This window comes from Drosophila montana, unplaced genomic scaffold, assembly GCF_035044405.1.
Source record: "Drosophila montana isolate Dmon_TW-CO22-7 unplaced genomic scaffold, ASM3504440v1 contig_1_1, whole genome shotgun sequence".
Taxonomy (NCBI): Eukaryota; Metazoa; Arthropoda; class Insecta; order Diptera; family Drosophilidae; genus Drosophila; species Drosophila montana.
The window spans coordinates 307,293-332,098 of NW_026996920.1; the positions used below are offsets into that span (position 1 = coordinate 307,293).

Genomic DNA, 24,806 nt, shown 5'->3' on the forward strand with positions numbered 1-24,806 from the left:
CTAATGCATGTCATCGCCTGAATTGGATGCGATCTCGATTTTCGCCTGTAGATTTCTATTGATGTTGTCGACCATGTCGAAGGCGTCGATGATCATCTCTGCCTCGCTCTGTGCCTTCTCGCTCATCTGTTCAAGACTGCGTCGCAGCTGTTTGTGCTCCCCGCTGGCGTCGCGCTGCTCTGCACGTTGGAAGAGTGTGCTGCTGGTGCGAGCAAAAAGAGCAGCAGTGCCGCTACCCTGCTGCAGTTGGTGATCCAGTTCATCGGGCAGCGGAAACTCCATATCCAAGGCATAACGACGCAGCTGCTCGTACTTGGCCTCCATCTGCTTCTGATCCTGGCCGTAGCTTATGACGACCGCTTGCAGCACCACTTCACTGCCAGGCAGCTGCACGTAGGCGATGACGTCCTTGAAGAGATTCTCCTGGCGCCACACCGTCTGACTGTAGGGTATGACCTGATAGACGACCGTTTCCGGCTCGGGGCTATACTGCACCAGCAGCCAGGTGTGCTCGTCCATGGGCTCCAGGGCAGCGTCCAAATGTTCGTCGAAAGCGTGGTCAAAGCAGCGCGCCTTCAAGTGCAGCAGCACCTTCTCCATATAATCGCGCTGCTCGTAGGCGTACAGCACATGACCTATGCAGCCCGGACTCAGTTTAACCAGCGGCGTGCCTCCCAGCTCGGGCTTTGTGCTCAGCCAGACAACGCGATGGGGCGAGATCATTTTCTGCACCAAACGCTTGCCCGCCGCATCCTCTTCGGTGTACTGCACCAGCAGCTGTCGGACATCGTCCTCCTCATCGCGCTGCTGCTTGCTCATAGATAATAGGGCGGCGTCTACCAGCTTGCGTTCATCGGCGGCCAATATGAGTTTCGCCTCCAGCTTGATGCCATTGACGCGGAACTCAACAAAGCGCGTCATGTACTTGTCAGATACGTCCGTTTCCAGCAGTTCCATGCTGTGCAGAACGCAGAAACGCTTCTTGCCATTCGGCTTGCCGTTCTTCATCGAGCCATCGTCCACCTCGGCTAGGAACCAGGACAGACGCGTTGCTGCCGCCGCGCCCGCATTGCCTGCCGCGCCACAATTCGCCGAGTCGTCCAAGCCGCTATCGTTGCTAATGTTGCTCATGACTGTAATTAGGAGTAGTTCTTTCTGTTGCTCTGCTCTCAACAAACTGATGCCCGCTGCTCGCCGTCGCATGCTTTTAAGCGTCTGCGGGCGATCCCTTTTCCTACCAGCGCCAGGTAGATCACCCTTTTCCCGTCCCGGATTTATGACAGCCAGTTGCACGGATTTACCTAATTGTGCGTCGACCGATCGATGAGCAGCTGCGTGGATTAGCGGCCATAAAAGCTGATTTCGCCAATTCTTCAGGCATTCGATATGCGTTTCACTATCCCTAACAACATGGATGCATTGTCCCAATCACTCAGGCAACTGGAAAAGGACGCTATCTGCTCGATTCTCAGACGTAAAATTGGATGTTGTGCTGTCCTGGCCGAAGGCAATGATAGTCAGCTCTATTTAATACAAGTTCGGTTAATGGCCTATACTCATACTGATGATAATAAGAAGAACTTCGTAGTGGGGTGTACCTCTTACAAATTTGGTTATTCTAGCTTTAAAACTGTGAAAGTTATAATAAGTTATAAAAATAAAGATATAATTTTTATTGTATACACGAGTATATAACACAAGTTTTCATTCTCGAAGAGACAGCCGGACGGCTAGACGGGCAGCTAGATTGACATGGTACAAAACCAATATTCTCCTTTCACTTCACATAATATTCATTGCTAATGGGCGTATCCATCAGATATATTCCTATTCATTTTCAAATTTATAAGTTATATGACATCTTAGCCTTATTTGAGGCTACGCAGTTCGTATTACTCGCCGGATCGTGGTTAATGGGGCGGTAGTAGAGCCTGATCGTGTAGGATATGGTTGCTAATTCCCTTATTATTTTAATAAGTTATCTTCTTACAATGGAAAAGGCAGCTTATATCCCACAAGATGTTCTTATGCTGAGTCGAAACAATCGTGTCCGTCTGTCATCAGTATGTTGTGCAATATTAAGAAAAATGCAGAATAATCAGTCATTTGATGTTCTGAAACAAACTTCCTTGTTTCTGGAAAAAAAGAATATTTAATATTAATTTGCTTGTTTCAATAATAATTAAAGTTATCTTTGCCACTTAATTGCAGACGATTTATTGTACTCTCGAAAAGTTTTGTCCATTTGAATAAAATGATTCTTATAAACTCTAAAAAATTGCTTAAAACATTAGGACATTCATTCGCTGAATCTTGAATGAATCTTCCGAAATTAAAATTATTTGACATTTTTACTTATTTTATCTGCTGGTACTCCGAGAACTTTAGTGATAAACGCCTGGGTTCTCAAATCCTCAATGTTGGCAGATTCATCCTTTTTTGTATCGTTATGTGCATTATTTCGTGGCTTTGCAATAAATTCGAATGGTATACCGATTGGAGGACCGATTGGCTTGATCGTATTACGCACATCAATCACAGAGTAGGTGAGAATCTCTTTGAATATGCCCCGCTTGATGGCCTCCTCTATGGCGGCGTGATTGACCAGCAAGCAGCCGAGTACATGCATTGTCTCCCTCACCTGTACGTTAACATGATAGACATTGTCGGAGCGCAGGAGAATGGACAGCAAGATACTTTTATAGGGCCGATCCCCAATCACCTTAACCAACGCACCAACTAGATCATCCAACACACGCTGAACCTTATTCGAGCAGAATTGACACACACTGGAGGGCTGGGATTCCAGCTGATTATGAGATTTCGGCTGGACTCTCGGAAGCTCGGCGGCCTCAGACGACGTTTTCGCTTTATAGTTATGCACAATAATAATCGGGTTTCCTTGGTGCGACTGCTTAAAGGTAGTGGCTTTCTTAGAATCAGTGGAACTATTGGTATTAGACTTAGTCTGAACTAAAAATGGTTTCTTGTGTTCTCGTTGAATATTGTAATTGGTTTCTTGAACTGTTGGCTTGTTCCGAGCCCAAGTGTAGGGCGTAAACGTCTCTGTTGAAGTATTGGTATTAGCAGGAAGCTTTATATCAATTGAATTTTCTTTGTCGTGTGGCCAAATGCCTTTTAATTCCTTAGGTCCAAGCAATTCGCTGGTATTTTGTTCGCATACACGTATACAGGATGTTCTATGGGTCGGCATTCTATTAGCGGTGGGCTCCCTCGCCGCATTGGTTTTGCAATTGGTTGTATCAATATAGGAGATTTCGGAGTCTGGCTGCATCTTGGGTATCTTTATAATTTTCAAACCATTTTGGGTCTTGACTGGAGGAGTCAAACTGCTGGCTTTAATTACCACGAACCTATCTAGCGATTGATTTCTATCGGGCTTAATATAGGTATGTGTTTGAGCACTCTCCTGAGCCTCTCGCCTTCTCTTACGTTTCAGTGCGTCGACGTCATTTTTTAGTTCCCCCAACTGTGCCTCTAGTCGCTCAATTGTGAAACGCATTCTGCTCAGTTGGTGGCCTAACATCGGTATAATGTCACATCTTCTGCAGGGCTTTTCATCCATCTCATATAGTTCGTATTGTGTTTCTTTGTCGTAACTTGGCCTTTTCTTTTCATAAGTTTCCATTTCTTCCTTGGGTTTAGAATCTTGTCGATTATTTTCATTTTTTCTGCTGGCGGACCTTACTGTTATTAATGGTCGTTTCAAAAAGCGTATGTGTTCAACAAAATGTTTATGGGAGCCAAATATGTGCGATTTTTTAGGTGTATCGAGACTTGCCCCTGCACGCTGAGAACCCTTCGCTGTATCTGGTTTCTTAATTGGTCGCTTGGAATTCGCCGATGTGTAATAGAATTCGGAGAGAGGCATCCTTATTTCATCGCCGTCATCTTGTGTCACTCTTGTAACTTTATCCTCCTGTGTATTTGATTGCTCCTCTGTGGAATTTCTTTGATTTACTTTATCAGAGTCCTTCCGTACAACCGAATGTTCAGAAAGATTGCCAGCAGGATTGTTAACTGGATCTAGCGAGTCACCTTTAATCATTAAAAACGATGGCGAGAATAAGATACGGTCGTCTGTCTGGGTGGTCTTGTGCTGAACAAATACTGTGTCCTTAGATGCAGAATCTGCGGTAAATTCAAAGCTCTCCTCCAAAGCTGCAATAGGGTCCACCTCATCGAAAACGATGTATGTGGGTCGATTCGTGCGAAAAGGACCAGGTAGGTCATTACCACATAACTGTTCATTTTTTACCTTGTCACAGTGACAGCTGCGGCACGAACCTGCAGGTAGGCGACTCAGTGGTTGGGTTGGCGATGACGGTGATCCTCCTTGCGCCGAACCGTGCATCCAATGCAGGCGGCTCAACGCGTTTAAGTATCGCCCGTAGGTGCGAAAAGCATCTGCAAGACAGAAAAGGCAATAAATTAGATAATTCTGGAATTTACCTGTAAGCGAAATCGATCGTATTGGTCAGGATATAAAAGAACGTTGCTTATTAAGAGACAGTCAGTCTACAATTGGACAGCAACCGAGAAAATGGTAAGTGAGCTGTCAACAAAATATCCCTAAACTATTATTATATTCATTTTGAATCTATTTCTCTCCTAAGATCAATCGCCGTCAACGTTTGGAGTTCGCACTCAGCATATTGCCCTACGACCCCAAGAAGGTGCAGCTATCTGCCGCACAACAACAGGTGGAGCAGATAATAGCACGCCTGCGCACAGATGACACCTCCGGCGAGGAGGAAAGTGACGATGAGAAGGCGCGCCAACGGCAGCGCGACGCCAAAGGCTTTGCCGAGCAGACCATGCGTTGCATAGAGGAATCCGAAGGTGTCTACACCAGGCCCAAGCAAATGCTTAGCACTTTGGCTACTCTGACGCTGGCAGCTGAGAAACTGCTGAAAACACAATGCAAGCTGGATGAGGAGAACTTAGAGGAGGATCACGAGTTTATCGACAACTCTGACTTGGTCATGGATGAGGAGGCAGCGCTGGCCAAAGTGGATCGCCGTGAGCTCAAGGAGAACAACATTCAAGCGCTGAATGAAGCGCGCCTCCAGATGCTTCAGCGTTGGGAGCGCAGCAAACGCAAAGCGCTCGATTTGCTCACCATCGAGATCGAGAAGGTGCAGACCATGGATCAGGAGCACGCACAGAGATCGGCACACTTTGAGCTGTTTCGCGACGGCGCCGACGAGCACAACACATCAACACCCAAGACAAACGAAGACGATGATGACGAGAAGGAGAACGAAAATGCCATTGAGCTGGACGAGGATGATGAGGAGTATGTGCCCAGTGCCGAGAGCAGCGGTAAGCGCAAGCGTCTCAAGAAGCCTGTTACATCTACACCAAATGCAAAGCGCATTTGTCCGCAAATTGAATTCGATCACGATGCAGGCTCAACTATGGTCACCATTGGGCCCAATGGCACACAGATATCGCGCGCTTGCCTGCAGGGCATCAACTGGGCCATGTCCGGGCCGGCCATAACCCGCAAGTTGCTTTGCGAAATCTTCGATCGAGCCACCCTCGCCTTCCACACGCTCTCCGGCAAGCCGTCTCCCGCCTTCAAGGACTGCGCACGGCCCAGCAAGCAGCAGCTGGACCCTCTAAAGGTAGCCGATCTTGTCTATCTGATGACCAACAGTCTGCAGATGACGCCACGTGAGGTGCGCACCGCCATAACCACCAAGTGCGCCGATGAGAACAAAATGCTACGCACACGTCTTCAACGGCGTCCTCGAAAGACTATCTAATAATATCTTAGTAACTAGCTTAAGACTTAGATTTAGGCCCAGTGCATCGAATTTCGAATTTATAAAATAAACATTACTATTTCATTTACTATTTACCATAACTCTCAGTGTATTTTTCTTTCGGGTGGGACACCATTTTTATGCTACATTTGAGCCTTCCTTTTGCACACCCTCCGAACGTAGCTGCAACCAATTATTCACTGAGCCGAATCTTCATTTAGAAAGAGTCCATTCCAAGATTATAACTGAAAAGCTGCAACAATTCTCTAGAGCCCAATTAATATTCTCATATTTGTTTTGTTAAACTTCAAATTTTCAAATGTCAACTGATTGTTTTGTAGAAGTTTAACTAATCTACGAATCTTAATTCGCGATACGACATACTCATGGGTATATATGTGATGCTATTTAGATGTCTATATCATATATATGTTCGAGGGATGATTTATCCAAAAACTACTAATTGAAAATAGTTGGATTATTTCTTTGTATACCCTTCTACGGGATATTATTATTTTCGCCCGCACTATCTAACGCATTGATTGAGACGTCTCCGACTCTATCATTGATCAGCGTCAACAACCGAGTTGATAGAGCAATGTCTATCGTCTATCTGTCAGTACATATGGCACAGTACAATATAAGACTACTATATCATATATGTATGTTAGTTACCATAAGAAGGTTTTGCTAAATAAAGTTATTTCAGCTTATTTTTGTCAAGTTATGTTAACCAAACTAGGAATGTGTACCCGATTACTATACTATATTAACAACCGCTGTTGTTTAAATTACGAAAAAATTCCATAAAATATAAAAATAAATTGCTATATATTAAGTAGTGTTTAGTTCTTTGTGCTACTTCTCGAAAATTGTTTGCAATACAATTAAAAAGGAATTATTGTCTATACAAATTTGACAAAGATATACAGAAAAGCTATCGCACTGCGCATTTATTTCCTAAAATAATGAATGAATGAGTAAGGATTATACACAAATACTTTAACTTGGCTTCCAATAAAAGCTCAATGAGTGTCCAGTGTGAATGGGCTTTATTTATGCAGAATGCATTTAGTTGCAATGCACAAGAAATAAATCAACAAGCATTTTCGTAGGGCGGGATGGAGGAAGCAGCCCATAAAATGGTGCTTGCCAAGGATTTGAGCAGGACTATGCATTATTTATATATCCTATCAGCTAGTCAATATAACTCGAGTGTACAATATATTGCGTAGTTATTTTTTACACACACTCACGCACAGACACACACATGTTGACAAAATTGATGAGTACTATTAGAAGAAATTCAAAGTAGCAGCAGAGAACTAAAATAAAATAAATAGAATAATCAATTTTTAGTTGTTGCTGCTGCTTCTTTTGCCTCTGCGTTGACCAAAACGTGTCAATGTTTTTTACATTTATCCATCGTAAATAATATATTCACACTCTCTTGTTATGCTCTCATACACGGTATTATATATTTGCTAGAAAATAGTGTAACGCATTGATGGAGGCTTTTCCGATAACATACATAAAGTATTTATTTATGATCAGGATGTAGCTTTGTTCATATGCCCCAGTTTGGATTATCACAGCTTTGTCCTGATCTTAACAATATATGCAGGATCTACCCTAACTACTATACAAATAATCGACCAAAAGTTGTTTTTTTTTTTTCATGTGAATTGAGAGTATATATTGTGCGGCACCCCAATGAAATTGTTCTTTTTTGTTTTGTTGGTCAAAAACATTTTGATATGCAAATGCGATGTGTTTGCCATAAAAAGGCAGCCTGATTTGAATACATCTAGATTCGCACACAAGCAAAAACATACGTACATACATTTATACGTACATATATTTGGGTATTTTATGTACGCAAAAGTTTCGGCTAGACCTTTAGTCGCTTTGGTTTGCATAGTATACTTTGTGTTTGCGATATGGCATAGAGCTGGCATTTTAAAGCATTTAATAAGCCGCAACTAGAAAATAAATTGGCTCAACAACCGACAAAAATGGCTATAAATAACAAAGCCGAAAACTCAGTTCCGCAGGGCATTCATCAAAGCAAAATTTATATCAATCATACGCACAGTTGGCACGCACATACACAATCTAGCAATCGTACCTACGAGATGTAGCAGCAAATGGAAAGATTTAATAAGAAACGGGCGAGACCATCCAACCGCACAGTGAATCGCCCTCAAGTAGCCCAGCAACAATAACAAATGTCTGCCACTCTTTGTATTCAATTTAAAAAAAAATTTTGATCCAAAGCTATTTATAGTTACAAAAAATAAAAATGATAAGCAATCTCTAGAGCTCGCCTAATAAATACCCTGGATTAGGGTCAATATATGTGAACTGTGTGTAATATATTTATTTTTATCAAAACGCAGATGTGCTGGAGAAGTAAGAATTTACAGTATAGAGAAATCGAAGCTTATTTTTCAATGTTCAAAATTGTTCTTAAATTTAAAATTAGTTTAACATGTAGATTTATAAACTGGGGCGCATTCACAGTCCTAAGCAAACAGACCTTACTGTTGGAACACGATAGTAGTAGATAGTCTCGGATAGTTTTAACGACAAAGCAAATATATTAATATAGAACGCATTTACATCAATCATTAATTGTTGAATCCATTTTCGAAGATTTAGAAAATAGAAGAAATAAAAAATAGAATAGAAAATAGAAAATGAGGCTATCCATATCAAAAGCAATTCAAACTATTGTCAAATTTAACCTTTAACATGAGTTCTGTACATGAAAAGAAAAGCCCAAGAATTTGATTGATTTCGTTTTAAGTTTAAGAATGTTGTCTCGTAAAATGCAAACAAAAGACGGCTGTCAGGGGTGACAATGCCAAAAATGTATGCGGTGGAAAATTAAGTCATTATTCTTGGCAGAAGTCACGTTGCTGTGGGCGCCACGTCAGCAACCTGGCCAGGAATCAGAGTCACACTTCATGGTATGCGCTCCCCGTATCTTTGTCCCTTTCCCTTTCCCTGTCCCTGTCCCAGTCCTTGTACTCGGTTACCCTTCCGAGCTTGGAGCTGATGTTCCAGCAAAAGTGTCATCGGCAGTCGTGCGTTGCCAACCGCAGCCACCAGCCAGCAGGCGGGAACCAAGAGCCGCGCGTTCGTTGGAAGCATACAACAACAACAAAGCATATGGTCCTGCTCCCCTGTTCCCCTTCTAGCCCACTGTACCCCCCTGTTCCTTTACATTCAAAAGCTGGCAATGACATTTACACTTCAGCTGCTGCTTTGCTTGAAAATTCACGTAGATGATGAATGAACGCAACGCTAAACGCCTCTAACTCGCGTCCCGCATCGTTTCTTAGCCCTTTTCTCATTCTTTAGTCCATTAACTTTTGGTATTCAAATACCGCTGTACATACCTTTTATTTATCATTAGCCATACAGTTCAGGGCTCTGATGATTTTTTTCAAGCACCATTTGGCACTCTGGTTTTGGCAGCTCTTTGATACGGCGTTGTTTAACCTTCAAGTGGAAACTACTATGATCTTAGTACTATGAATTATGTACTTATTATGCTCCAAATAATTATACATAATAATACCCATAACAACATATTCAAACCCATAGAGTACATATATTTTTGATTAGCATTAACAGCAGGGTCGATATCTTAGTTAGTCCGTTTGTCGGATTCATATAACTGCCAAAAGAATGATCGAAAAATAATTCAGTACTTGTATTATATACTATTTTGAGTTTAAGATTTCTTAGCCATAGTTATCACTTATTAGATTAAGCCACAACGAGTATTAAATTGGACTTATATATTATATTTGTCCCATAGAAACAAACGGATGGAAATAAGTCCTTCGTATTAAAGCACCTCCAAGCCATATATTTACAAGAGTATATAATATTTGGCGTGCCGAAGATATCAGTTCCTTAAAAATATTTACATCTATAGCAAATTAATATTCAACCATAACACATCCAACATTTAAGAACTTAAGTGGATGTTTTTTTTTAGCAAAAAAACAATTTTAAAACTAGATCTAAGTTGAATGCAAGAGTATTTCTCGGAAAAGTAACAAGTAAATGAATTTTAAGCTAACATCAATTTCAATTTTGTTACATATGGTCTCCATCTATAATATAGAGAAATTGCATTCTTTAACAAATTTAAACTATATTTTGCTAAAGGTAATTCTGCTAAATTAAAAAAAACTGCTTTTCAATTCATATACATTTTTTAATCATGTAATATATCAAATGTAAAATTGTAAAATATCAACATTTTGGGCTTTTGTTTACACAAATTTGGTTGTTTGGAAAACTTTTGAAGCACAAAAGCCAGTTAAATACAATTATTTTTTGTGGCCTTAATTAATAAAGCGATTTTTGTTTCTATCATATTTAGATTTTTTATTTTTCGCGTTAGTCCTGGGATAAGTCAATTAGGTGTGGCTTTATTTTTGGGTAAATGCAGCGCAAAATGAAAATTTTAATAATGCAAATGAGTTGCCGGCGGCAGCCTCAAACATTTGCCAGCTTGTTGCATGCCACCAGCATTTGCAGGCTGCCCTCCTTTGTTGTACATGCGGCAGCTGCCTCACGCTCTCTCCTTCATTCCATATGCGACTGCATTGACATTGGCTATGTGCCATCAGCGTCATCGTCATCATCCTAGTCCCCATCATCCTCATCATCGGCTTGTCGTTTTCAGTTTTCAGTTATTTTGGCGTCCTTGCCGGGTCGACAACAATGGCCAACCGCTCGACAACAATCGCCGAGTTAATTGAATTGTGTTTACACTACAGGCACCAGGCAGAAACAGGTCCAGCCCCAGACCCAAACTTAGACCCAGGGAGGGTCCCTGACTCAAAGTGCTATTTGGGTCTATTTTTTGTTGTCTCCGCAGCCAATGTCTAAAAATTCATTTTAAATGTCGGCCGACATTTACATTGCATTTTTTGTTAAGACAGCTTACAGGCATTGCACTTGCTAAATTAATTATTAGCCAACTACTCATGTTTTGTTCATTTTTTCTAGAGAAAAAGAGAGTGAGAGGGGGAGCTTCTAAAAGTTGAAAGTCGCATCGAGCAAGAATCGAAACTCATTTTACACATTTTTGTTGAAATGCTCATTAAAAGTTTTCACATTAAAGTTGCTCGCATACTGCGAGTTTTATAGAGTTTTATTGCGTTGGAGCCTGTGTAGCAACGTTTTTGCCAATAGCCAATCGCATCGAATGCAAAATTCGGAAAAGCGCGCAGCTGTTCTGGGCTTATTGTCATAACAATTAGCGTAATTACCAGACGGAGCTTACCTGGTTGCCTGGCCGCAAACCTATGCCCAAACGACACCCAAAGCTCGTCTAATCTAATCAATTGGCTGCCTCTCGATGGGCATGCTAATAGCTCTGAGTACCAACAAAATATTCCCCTTCGGAGTATTGTCTTTTGTTTGTTGCTTTCAATTAGAAAGTTTTGTTATGTTTATGTCCAAATGTATAGCATTTCTACAACGCTAATGCGCCAAATGGCTGCCGGACAGACAGGGACATGCCTCCACTTTCCACACGCCGTCCCTTTCCTCCTTTTTGATACCCTGACAAAGAGCATTACAATTGAGTCAATAAATATGTAACGTTTGATTGTGTCGATTGTTTCTGTCTGCTTGTCTGTAAAGTTCTCTGAAAGTGATATACAATTTTGTTAAAATTTTGTTATAAATATAGTCAGTGCTGCATAAACAGACATCTCCTTTCTTTTCCAGCCGAACAACTTCTTTTCGTCTTGTCTATTGGTAAATATTCCACATTTGAACCTAAAGGTAAAATTGCAAGAAATCTGGAAACTGTAGACGATTTGCGATTGGTTCTTAAATTAAATAGAAAAGCTTAAAATATCCTATTTTATTTCTAATTAATGTACATAGGAATTTGATAAAATTATTGGCTTTTTGAATGGATGTTTTGTATATTAAATATAAGCGTCAGGCTCCTCATCACGACAAAAACTGGCCAAAAATATAAGGCATATGATATTCGGCGCAGCAAAGATAACACTTCCTCTTTTTAAGCAATTTTGAGCTCGTACGAAATGCAAAAGTTTTTACCAAGAGCGCGACGCGACGCGCTGGGCCGATAAAAAGTTTCGATTATAATAGCAAAATTTTTGAGTTTCGAGGCGTGCTTTGGTGAATTTTATGACAGGAAATGGGAAATGTTTGCAAGTGTGAGCATAAATCAGACACGAGCACGACGACAGCACTCGAGACCTTCCAGTTCTCAATGGGTAACTATATAGCTGGCAAGACTTTCACAGCTGCTGTAATCAGCGGCTGCTGTTGGCAGAGGCCAATTAATATTAAATTTTAAAAATGCTTCGATTTGAATTGACTAGCTAGTTACAAGCTGTCCAAAGAGATATGTATATAAAGTCTTAAGCAGCCCACATATCAAATTACATTTTCACTCAGCTACTTTTCTAGTTATGACTGTAAAGTTCAGAGTCAGAGTCGCAGATGCTGCTGTTAAATAACAGAGACAGCAAAGAGTCACTCATACGGCACATGGCACAGGCGAACAACAAACAACAGCTGTTTTGTTAGTCCACTCATTTAACAGTAGCTGTTAGTTAACAGCACTCGATTAGCAGGCATATGCTATGTTAGAATAGAAACTGCTGTAAATAACGCGTTAAAGCTTTGACACCTTTTGTCTGGTGTAAATGAAACGCGTTTAATACATTAACTAAAATATGCTTTCTGATGAGTAACGTATCCACAATTGCGTCGCACTATTCTCAGCCACATCGACAGGCAGCTGCAAATTAAAGCCCCAATGGCAAGGCCATTAAAGTCCTTCCCCACAGATGGGAGCCCATTAATGACAGTGCGTTGTTACCTCGTACGGTACTTGGCATAATGACAAAACTTTCACACTTGCAGCGACTAAGTTTTTGGGCAATCATTTTAATTTTTATGATCTGCAGAAGAAGTGACAGCAAAGGATAGAAACACAGCAAGGTGTAAAAGGGTATGTCTGTGGAAAGTTGCCCTATACAGTATATAATAATTTTATGAATCATGATTATTTCACAAAAAATGAATAGCTAGAACTTTGGCAATGTTAAGTATTAAACAACTAGTCGTGTTTGCAGTAGGTATTTAAGTGCGACCGCCTGTTGGGGTAGCTTAGACCCAACTACAGAGTATCTGGTAAACGGGCACTTTTCTCAACAGGGTATTCCACTCGTATGCGCATAAATAACACTTTGGTCTTACTTCTAATGCCAAACTGACAGGTTTACGTGAGTGTGTGTGTAAATGCGTGCGTGTGCCTTCAATAGCTGCGGCATGATTATGCGAAAAATTAAGCATACGTCGCGTACGCCATATGCGATTGTTCACATTTGAAGTGTTAAGGCGGGCCAAATTATGAGCGTCAGTTGAGTGCGAGTCCTCCTGTCAGGCAATGGAGTGTGTGGCTTTATCAATGTTATTTATGTGCCATGCATTATTAACGCATTTAATTTGTCTAAAAAGCACAACACTTAAACACACACACACGTTTGGCAAGGGAATATACGTAATGTGCCCCTGGGCGGTGCGACAACATGTCGCATGCGTTATAAATACAGCAACATGATAATAAAAAATATACGTCAAACACCAATTTTTATGCAAACATAAATGAAAATCAATAAAACGTCTCGGGCTTTACACATATTCGCACATAAAACGACATCGGAACCGATGTACCCACTAACCAAGGTCTCCGACCTCCACCTTCTGAAATGCAAAAGGAGTCAAAGCGGAAACAGCATTTAAATATTTTCCGCACCCAGACCCAACAAGCTGCGCTAAATGAAGCGCAAAATGGGCGCAACAATAAGACGAAATATGCCTGAGAAGTGTTTGGCAATGGCAACTATAGGGGAAGTCCCGAACAGAAGCCGCCCTTAGAAGTGGCAACATTTGAATAAACGGCGAAATCCATTGATATGTAAAACGATTTGACATTTCATTTGTCAATGAAATTAAATGGGAATCAAAATGGGAATGTGAAGGTTAACGAGGCTATTCGAATGGCTCATTTTCTGCTTTTTTCCGCTTTGCGCAAAGTTTAATTAGACGAGTAATGAGAAATCATTTCAAAAGAGTGCCTAAATTAGAGCTAAGAGCTTCGGGGTCTCTAATTTGCTATTTTGAGGCTATTCACTGATCTGTATTTAATTTGAACTGCTTTCATTAACACAGATATAAAGAACAAGATACTTTTAAGATAATTACCAATTAACACCAAATAAAATTTAAATATGTATATATTGAATCTTGGACTAGTAAACCTTTTGATATGATTGTGAGTGCGATTCAGTTATCCTTAAACTGCCTTTTAGAATATTTATTATTTGTGCCTTTGGCTAAGTCAGATTTGAAAATTCAATAGAGCTGTGAGTTTTCTTTACAATGCCTGACAAATCCCATACACTTAATGGGCTCTGTTGGCTTCCTCTTCGCACCTTTTGTAAAGTTGATGCTTTACTTTGTGGTGGCCTGTGAGCTCAGTCAACTAGAAAATTTGATTTCAAAGATTACTTAACCCTATAAAACATTTAAAAGCTTTTACTTGGACCAAATGCTTCCGCTGGATAAAGTTAAATTTACTTAAAATTTCAAGCTTGAAAGTTTGACTAACACATGACGAAGTTTTTTTTTGGCGCCAAGTTGAAATGCTCATGTGCTTATGCTAATCTTCCATACATTCAAGTTTGGGAAAATAAAACTTAATCTATAACTTAAATTGAATTGTCACTTTCTTATTCATAAATTCAATAATAAGAGTATTCTTATTTCTTTATCATAAAGCATCCTTTTATGAAACCCAATTCACAATGCTTTAGCTTAGCACAATTACGCAAAAAGCTTGTCGATATTTTTATACAAGTGACCTTTTGCTGAAACTAAACTAGTTTTAGTTTTTCTTTTTAATTTACCTTGCACAAAAAGGACTTTGGTTTCATCTACTTGAACTGCTGCTAAAGTAATAACTTCTTTTAAAATGGTATTTGAATATTTGATCACAATAAACTGCTAAAGAAAAATTAAGGACTTTGCTCCTTAAATAAGAAGGTTGCTTACAGCAACTTTTGCCGTTGGCGCTTATGTTAACACTCGGCTATAAACTGCAAGTCGCGCAAATAAAACCATAAAACATTACTACATTTGGTTCAAAGGAAAAGTCCTTACCCAAGGTAAATTGAAAGTATACAAATGGACATCATTTGCAATTTTTGCTATTGAAAATGAAATTTATGTGATTTTTATTTTCTTGTGAACTTTTGACTGGTTATCCCGCTTAGCTGCAGGCCAAGTGCCACTAGTCAAGTGGCAACTGCAGTTTGTGCAGCAAATGAGCCGTGCAGCTGCTCTTAGCCAAAAGCACATACGCGCACACAAACACACTCTCAAATATTCAACAGCCCAAGCCAAGTTTACCGTTGCAATCGCCAACACTTGACTTTTATGGCCTTGCGGTATATCGCCTGTGCTCCATGCGCTTCATTAGCTATTAATTTTGGGCGGACACACACACACTAAAAAAAGTTCACAACTTGGCTGAGGCAATAAAAAATAAATAAATCTGCAAAAAATAAACGCATCACTGACTTTTTCAGTCAGCCAGGAACCACATCTAACATTAAATCCTGTCAAGTCGAATACGCTCGAATAAACAGCGTGTTGCAAACTGATCAGGAAACTACAAGAAAGAAGGCAGAGAAACACGTTTGCCGAATTTGGAGGTAAAAATTGAAATAAAAACAAAACAACCATGCGGAACGAGTACGAACAGAACTTACCCCAATTTAGAAGGGGCAGTTAAATTTAACATTTTTTTAAAAATGTATTTTATTATTTATTAGGAAAAAGATTTTATTTCCTGTTCTAATAGTATTTATGTCGTAGAGAACAAATGATTCGACGTCAATTTGGGTTATAACAGCCAAAAACAACAACAAGGTAAAAACACTAAAAATAAGCAGGGGTCTGTATAGGTATTTCAGTAACCTTCTAGTTCCATTAACCATGTTCCCATTTTGAAGTTTAAATCCATTGAAAATTTTAAGAAAAAAGGACAAGGCTCGCAACATCTAAGCGTACCTTTTTATGCTTACCCTTGGGACACACATTTTGTTTGAAGAAGATATTTGCTCTTTGTCCAATAGTTTTATAGACATATTTAAAATGTTTTATGGGACCTGCTAAAATATATAAAACATTTTAATTTTGAAATTAAATAGATAATAAAATCTACAATTTTCATAATAAGAATTACAAGGAACAATATAAACAATCAATCAAATATCTACCAGCTTAAGATCTAATTTAAATTTTTGGTAAACTTCACATTCTTGTGTCTATGACTCTACGGTATTATAGCGCATCTATCGCAAGACAAACACACGAGCTAAACTCGTTGAGGTCGATCGTAAATCACTATTTCGATAGTTTATTTTTAGACTTTTAATGTAATATACGCTTTGCTGATTAAGGGAACATATTAGACATCAAAAAGTGAAAATATCTTTATATATTTGATATAATTAAATTAAATTCAGTCTTGCAGAATTTAAAATTATTTTATTTTTTATTTGACTCAATTCTTTTCAACAAACTTCCTTAAATAGTAAATAACTTGTGAACCAGTGTAAAAATTGTTCGATTGACAGACATTATATACGAATTTTCCAGCAGCAAAAGCACAAATAAATTTCGTTATAGCAAAGCGAAAAATAATCTATTAAGTTTTGAAAAATATACAGCGACAAGAGCTAAACCAAACAAGCAAAAAAGCAACCAAAACAACAAAAGCAGCTACAAAAGTGACAACAACAATGTGTCAGCACCAAAATGGAATAAACTCGTGCTAAAGACGGAGCAAACAGCAAAACATGCCCCACTACAACCAGTTGTGGCAGTTCAAGATGCTGACAAAAAAAACAGACAGAACAAAAATGTCCGCTGTTTGTGTACAACATGTCGTATACGCGACGAGTGTCCGAAGGATCGCAGGCATTGGCAGCGGCAGCTTAGCGGGACACACAAAAAAAATTGGACAAACACCAACAAAATTAGTTTCAGTTTTGCCGAATACAGTTAGTTGCGAATGTGTGAGTGTGTGTGTGGTGCAAAAAGTTGACCAAAATAAAATGGACAAACACGGACTGGCAGCCTCTTAGGTGAGCAGATGTAAAAAGTTGATATGTGTTCGTGCATGTGTCGCATGCACAGACATCCAGCTCAATTTTGATATCAACTCAATCCTCGTCGTCCACGTGCTGGCCTTTAATAGATACAAAAACAAGATAGAACAGCTTTTTTTGTGGGGTCGAAGGTTTAATACCCTAGCGTGTAAATACGAATTGTGTAAGACATTACTATACCGAGACTTTCGAGTTTTACATATCATTGATCGATCGTTGCTCTGGCACCTTTTGGTAAAGATTTCCGATATGTTTTTATTCACTTTGTTCGACAAGTAATTCCTGTTGCTTCTACATATTAGAAAATGTCTGTTCACGACGAGTCTGAATTGTATTAACAGCAACAAAAAAAAAATAATATTTGAAAAGTTTTATCAAGAATACATAAAAACTGGCAATCAATGTGTTACAATTTTCGTGACACAATTGGAATACCCACCACAATGGTATAAGAACGAAATACAATATATTAAGTTTCCTGGGCCAAACACAAAGAATTTTTAATAGAAGTTTGATAAATATTTCGCAAAGACACAATTTGAGACTCAAAGGCTCGCTAGTTTAACTCTCTCTCTAGGCAAACATTTAATTTTATAAGATCTGGGATCCAGTAACACTTTCCTCAAGGGGGCAAGAGCAAGATGAGCTAAAAGCAAAGTAAGCTTTTGAACTTAAATATAAATTTAATTATAAATTAGGAATTTTGGCTATTTAGGCTTAGGCAGAAAGCTTACACTGGATCAGACTTGACACATGCCTATTAAAACTCCTACGATTGACAACGACTCCATCTGAAGTTCGCTTTAAAAAACGATATGTTTTTTCTTATATAACACTTGCTTCCTGGAAAGTTTACTGGAGTTGAATGTGCACATTACGTCTCTTTTAAGCGTTATTTACTGACAGCGGAAAATCCTCTTTGCTAAGTGGAAATGACGGCTCAAGTTGAACAGAAACATTTAAATTTTCCACAGGCAGAAAAGGGTGGAAAAATGAGTTAAAGAAATAAGCTTAATACGAGCTCAACCAGTTCATGACTGCTAATATTAAGCTAAGCTTTAATTTATAAGAAAAAACAAACAACAATTTTAAAAAACTCAAAACTGAACAGCTTTAATCTATCAAAGCATTTCGAATATTTATACAAGCCTCATAAATTGTTGGCATTGATTCTAACCATAAATTGTACCTAAACATGTCAAAATTTTAAAACTAGAAATAATTTGCCAAATGCTTCGTTAGTCTTAATGACACCAGCTACAAATAATATCGCAATATTTGATTAAGTGTGCTCGACTATTAATAACATGGAGAGATATAACTTTTGAAAATGCACCGCATAATGCAATTAAATGCAAATGCTTAATTAATATTTATGACGTGTGCGTTGTGTGGCATGCGTAAAATGTAATGCATGTTCGAGCACTCGTGAATTAGTTATTGGGCACACTCGCTTTTAAAGTGCCTCTGAACTTTGGCATTGAGTCCCGACATACGGGTTAATAATTTAATCTGACGACCACGAATTTGATGACGGTGTAAAGGGGGCGGACAAGGGTATCAGAACGACAGCTAGCAACACTTCGAGCAGTCGGCCAGAAGTCGAAGGGTGCAGCATCGGTGGTAAGCAGGAGTTCGGGATGTGGGTTTCAGTTCAGTCGCCACGGCGCTTGCTACTTAGTTTAGCATAAAATTTTAATTTTAATTGCTAGCATGTGCGTGGCAGCAATGGCAACGATCCTGACGGGCCGCACGCCTCTGTATTGGCTCCTGGCTCCTGGCTCCTGGCGCCTGGCGCCTGGCTCCTGGCTCGTGGCTCTTTGGAGCCCCTCAAGCATTGCCCTCTGCTCGCTTACTTCATCCTTTAATTACGCTTTTAATTAAACTTTTTGCCATATTATGCGAGTGCGTAAAGTTGATTAACCCTCAGTCAGAACCCAAAGCGTGCTTTTAAGTAGGTGTCAATGTTTAATGCACGTCAAGGCGAGTCAAAAGTTTGTTCTTTGCTGAACTGCTTGCAATTTATAAATTATTTAATGCCCACGCAGGCACACATTGCGAAGAATGGCATAAAGAAATTTCCTCTGACAATCCCTTAACGCTGCACAAGCCAGCACTTGCACCGCAGGCTCGCTGCATAATTCTCATTTGCATGTGGCTCGGATCGCCAGCCACGGCCAGACACCACCTTTTCACTATTAAGTGGGCTGACATCCTGAATCGGACAATCACTTTACATTGGGCTGGTTGCCAGAGTAAGCTGGTCAGATCAGCGCTGCCAGCTTACGGAAGATTAATTCAAAGTATTGGATATCGATTTTGAGTAAATCAAATCACGGATTTAAACCGCACTGGCGTGAACCAGGAGCTCCACAACTACTATAAGCAAACCTTTAAACAAAAATGCCGTCCAAAAAAGATATAAAAAAATTCAAAATTAAGAAAGCTTCGATCCGTAAGCCGAACCAACATCAACTAAGCATTAGTAAATGCTTTAAAAGCACTTTCAAGCTACAAAAACGTATATTTTTGTTCGACACGGTTATCGTTTTTAAAGGTCAGAAGTCCAGCTAACTAAATGCTATTCGTAAAAACATTAAAAGTCCAATCAAGGAAATCAATAACTAACCATTTCATATGTTGCTGTTCCCCAAAGACAAGATTGGCAAGCGCTTTCAGCAATAATTCAATATACACAGTTAATTTGTTTTTCACCTGAAATATAAATGAAAATGAAAATGTTATTATCTATGTTATTTAAGTCCCAACGTATCCAACGTAGCAGTCGGCAGCAATAGATGACTTGACAGATGGGAATGCACGTTTCAACCACGTAGCTGAAAGGGTTGAAGAGCTGCCCGATAGCTAAGTGAAAGTGAAAAAGTGAAAAATGTCATGAAAGAAATCCGAGCCAGTGCAGTATTACGAACAATAATTCTCTTAATAGAAATTTACTGCTTTTGTAAGATTAAATGAAATTCAGATATGCCACAGATAGCAATGCCATACTCTTAGAATCGGAATCATGGATTTAAAATAAATAACTCTAGAGGGTAGCTGCTTATATTAACAATAATTTTAAAAACAGTGCGCACCTGAACCATTAATTCCCAAACATTTTTTGATCGCGGTGAATGGGATTTTTGTCAAATTATATTTTTCTATAAACCCTGCCCTGGGTATAGTCAGTCTCATAATACTTTTCCTTTTGTCTGTTTATTACTCTATTTTTAAATGCAAATTAAATCATAATTGAAATGAGAAAGCCGATATTTCTTAATTATTACTTATATTAATAAATTATTTTACCGAATTTTTGTCAGTACTTTGAGGACCACTTATCGGAAATTCATAATATATTTACCGGGGACTAATCATCTAAATTTCTGTCGAAGCTCCACTGAAAGTTGTCTTGTAAGCTCAATTAAGCGCCTAAAGACCTTCATTATGGCCGACATTTTCACTCTCATGACATTTTGACAGCTTATTAAAGTGTCAACGCGTCGAAGTTACAATCTGAACTTGGCCTTTGGCCAGCACTGCAGGCGCGAGTACTGCAGTTAATCAACAAGCGACCATAATTTATGCAACTTAATCAACGCTCAACTACACACACACAGTCACACACACACACACACGTACATGCACTCTCACAGACGCAGATAAAGTCACGAACCAATGTAAAAAATTTTGTTTGCGTTGGCTTCCATGCAGCATTATCACGCATACGCCGAGTACGCCATTTGAATTCCACGCGTTTGCATAATTTCTTTTTAAATTATTTTATATTTCCATTCTTTGCATTTCACATTCAGCTGCTGCGTTACGTTACAAACTGCGCAATTGAATTTAAAATGCAACACGTCGAGTTGTGAACAACAAATAAATAGCATGCAAATTTTTTTAAAATTACACCATGAATTGAAATGCACTGAAACCCAAAGGGCTGAGCAAGCAAATACAAGCTTCCTAAGAAATTAACTAATTGGTATTTATTAGTTAAGTTTGTAAACAACTCAATTGTTGAATAGAATATAAGTAGGTGCAGTCAGAGCTACTACCAAGCAGCAATGAAAATAAGGGTTGAACATAATAATACTTGCCCAAGTACAAAATTATTAATATTTCATTGAAATTTAAATGGGTTTTATTATTATAAAGGCTCAACAAAATATTCTTTTTTGTCGGTTCACGTTTCGACCCACTCTGCGAATTAGGATTCCGTTCGTGAATCCATTTTTCAATATTTTACATAATTTATATTTCACAAAATTTCAAAGGTCAGTTTAATTTACTGCAAATAATATATCCTATATTTCTGTATATTTTCATCCATTGAAATCTGTTCACTATTCAATAATATTTTCAATTATTCAAGTAAACAAATTCTATTTAACCAAACCATATTTAGGTCAATTGATTGAATGTGTTTTAGTTCAAGTTTCTGTTTGGCTCTTCTTTAGTCAACTTATCCTGTTTAAAGTTCGGGCATTGTAAATATAACATTAGACTTCCTGGTACGCTTCAATTCAAAGCAGATCTTTAGTTTTGGTTTTTATATTATAAACAATATTTCATATAAATAAATACCATAAGGCCTTTTACTTATTTAGCTTATTTAAAACTGATAAATAATAATACATTTTCCCTACTTGGATCAATAAATTCTGCTCTTTGATTTTTAAACGAAACCAAACCGTTCGTTAAAAGCATTGTATGCTTTTCGAGCAGTGTATATTACGTATGTAAATGCAAATGTAAATGTCATGTAGATTGTTAAAATTGTTGAGCTGCACGCGGAGCTCGTTTAATTTTTCAATTTGGACCCGGCTTAAATGTGTAATGGGCCAACAGACACAGCAGCAGCAGCAGCAGTAAAATGATGAGGAGAAGTTGAAATTTGCTTTAATTAAGCGTAAAATGTTTCAGGGCTAGATTAATTGATATATCAATTAGGATTCATGTTAATCAATGCAAATCAATTTCAGTTAATGCTGCATTGAATACACGTTAAATCTGCGCCGCTTGAGCCACAGCGCTGCGACAATTTACTATATGTTAATGCAATGTACCGCAACTGGAATATGCATTTTATTTTTTTCAATTTCAAGCGCCACTTGATAACATTTGCATTGCTAACTAGCGGCAAATGCATAAAAATGCTGGCAACGGGCTCGGGGCATGCAGCAGGCGCCAAGCGGAAACGGAAGCTTAGCCTCAGTGACTGGCCCGACGCGCGTTTATCTTTAGCTCAAACATTCGCGATGCCTTCCGTGGCTAACTTTGTGCAGATTTTCCCGCTTTTCCATTTTATTTTCGTATTTTCTTTCTGTGGTGCAACCGCTGGGCAAATGTGTGCATTGTTGACTTCACCGGATTGTCCTCGCTGTCCCGACCATTCTAGGTGTCCTGTCCGGGCAGCCGTTTAAACTTTTACGACGCTTTGTTGGCTGCTGGTTTAATTGGCGTGCTGCCCTTTAAAGTATGCAACGTTTTAACGACACACGACTCGGAAAATTAATCATAAAATTGTTGCAGATGACACGCCCCAAATTAACGGCAACCGTTGCTTCTGCAACTGTCTATAAAACATAAAACTGATTTTGAAACACCCAAAAAAAGGTCTGTTGAATATTTATGTGTCGGTTGGGTAGCAAAGGACAACTTGGAGCCCTGTCTAGTTAACATATTGCGTAGTTTATATACCCTTGCAGTGGGCTTATAGCTCTGTCACGAGATGTCAAACGCCATGTAGAAGACGTATCTAAACCCATAAAGTATATTTTTAACTATTGAAAAGTACATATATAAGAGGTAGTATTTACTTCTATGCAAAGTGGGCACATCGGAGCACTGTATCATAAGCTGGCTGGAATTAAATTAAAAAGTTAACTTTATGAAAAGCTTACATGTTTTTTTTTTTTTAATATATCTTGAAAGTTTGGCATTGGCAAATCGAATTCTACAATGCTTTTTACATATGGGCAAAGTCCTATCATCATCGGCCTCTCATATACATATCGGGTATTTATGTCATGAAACTTTTGGTCTTATAAAATATCCTGGCCAAAATCAGCAATTATCATTCTCATTTTGCAAGCCCGTATCAGATCAGTCTTCTATATTAAATAGCTCCTATAGAAACAGTCCAAGCCATTCACTAGGGTATTAAACCTTCTACTTGCCGTGTTTTTACTCTTTCTTGTTTTGGCCTTGCTTTACCATTTTTTGTTTTATGAGCGAAGGCGCCATCAAATGCAGTGGATGGATTTTTGGGGAGTTACGGTTCCAGCTCCATTGTCTGCCTCGGGTGCTTTGCTGCTGGCCATAAAAAATTGGGTGTCGTCTGCCCCGCATTCGGTGTAGGAATACAGATGTGCACAAGTATCTCTCTAGCTGCATATGAATGCGTACTAAAGATACATAGTTTACTCGTATTTGACACCATATGTGTGTTGTTCTGTTTTTCTGTGTTGAGTGTGTTGGGTAACTGAGTTACTCACGCAGCGTGACTTTCGCCTCTGATATATCGAAGTCAACGGCAGCAGCAGCGCATGCCACAAGCATGTGGATGTGAATATGGGCTGTGGGTGTGGCTGCGGAGGATAATGGCGATGATGATGATGATGATGTCCTTTGGCAACATCTGTGAATGCAGTAAAACACTTGCAATTTGTAACATTCAAATTCTAAAGCCATAGGTTATGGACACGACAGTGTTGCCAAACGAAAAGGTCAAGTGCTAGCTAATGATATAATTTAAGACCATGCGTCGCTGGAGTGTTGGAAATAATTACTTATAACGCATTTAACTTCGGCATTAACTCTATGAGGTGCCTGTAATTTAACTTACATTTTAATTTTTTTTTTTTGCAAAGGTCAAAAAGAAAAAATGTATTAAAAGTTTGTGCAATAGTTAGTTGCTTAGACATTTTTTAATTTGTAAATATAATATGAATGTTAACTATTAATTGTCTAAATTGTCCAAATTGTCTATTTCACAATCAAGAGACTATTTTCGACCAGTTGCTGTCGTGTTTGCTTGCTGAAAATATGCCATCTATTATCCAATCAATCATCCCACCCCTTAGCACTAGATGCAATGGCTTTTTAATCAACCCACGTAAATATGTATTTTAATACGTTGTATATTTATTAATAAATATAACAATACAAGCTTGGGTCTTTCTTTGAATTTTACATTTAATATAATTATACGAGCTGGCATCGCCTATTTAAACCTGGTTAAAAAGCTTAAGGTTATTTAATTTCCAAGCTAAATTCAGTAACAACTTCAAGCTGCCAAAAATGCTATTTTAGTTTGAATTCTAGGTGAATAAATTGCAAAGAGGTTAAGCGCTTACATTAAAAATCGAATTTTTGAAATTAATAAAGTCATACATTTAATTCATTAATTATAATTTATTAAAAAAAATGACAAAAACACAGATTTTGTTTGCCTCTATACTGTCATAGCCGCGTTATATGTATATATTCATTTATATATATAAATATTTTCAATATATATTTAATCATATTATATATATATCATAATATACGAATTTGTGCTGATTGACCGATTGATTGACTGATGTGGTAATCGGCGCATAACGCAAATTGTTCTTACCTCTCTTACCTGCCCTCTAATTCTCTCGCGTATTTAAAAATGACTATTTCTCTCCCACAATGTATAAAGAGAATTTAAATTTTTTGGCATCACTCGAATTTAGTTTGTAGTGGAAATTGCATCGCTTTGTAACCT

At 38.6% G+C, this 24,806-nt stretch overlaps 3 protein-coding genes across 3 annotated transcripts; 1 reads left to right on the forward strand and 2 right to left on the reverse strand.

The window, feature by feature from the left end:
• Positions 1-1,340, reverse strand: Elba3 (Early boundary activity 3). The gene has a single exon (XM_064679353.1). The coding sequence runs from the start codon at positions 1,201-1,203 to the stop codon at positions 1-3; it is 1,203 nt and encodes a 400-aa protein (XP_064535423.1). The 5' UTR covers positions 1,204-1,340.
• An 842-nt stretch (positions 1,341-2,182) lies between these two features.
• LOC135426298 (uncharacterized) lies at positions 2,183-6,121 on the reverse strand. The gene is made up of 2 exons (XM_064679344.1): positions 5,889-6,121; positions 2,183-4,428 (listed from the first exon to the last, which is right to left on the reverse strand). Exons 1-2 carry the CDS (start codon positions 5,926-5,928, stop codon positions 2,339-2,341), a joined length of 2,130 nt encoding a protein of 709 aa, XP_064535414.1. The 5' UTR covers positions 5,929-6,121; the 3' UTR covers positions 2,183-2,338.
• Positions 4,433-5,867, forward strand: Elba1 (Early boundary activity 1). The gene is made up of 2 exons (XM_064679345.1): positions 4,433-4,567; positions 4,638-5,867. Exons 1-2 carry the CDS (start codon positions 4,565-4,567, stop codon positions 5,790-5,792), a joined length of 1,158 nt encoding a protein of 385 aa, XP_064535415.1. The 5' UTR covers positions 4,433-4,564; the 3' UTR covers positions 5,793-5,867.
• Positions 6,122-24,806: the final 18,685 nt, after the last annotated feature.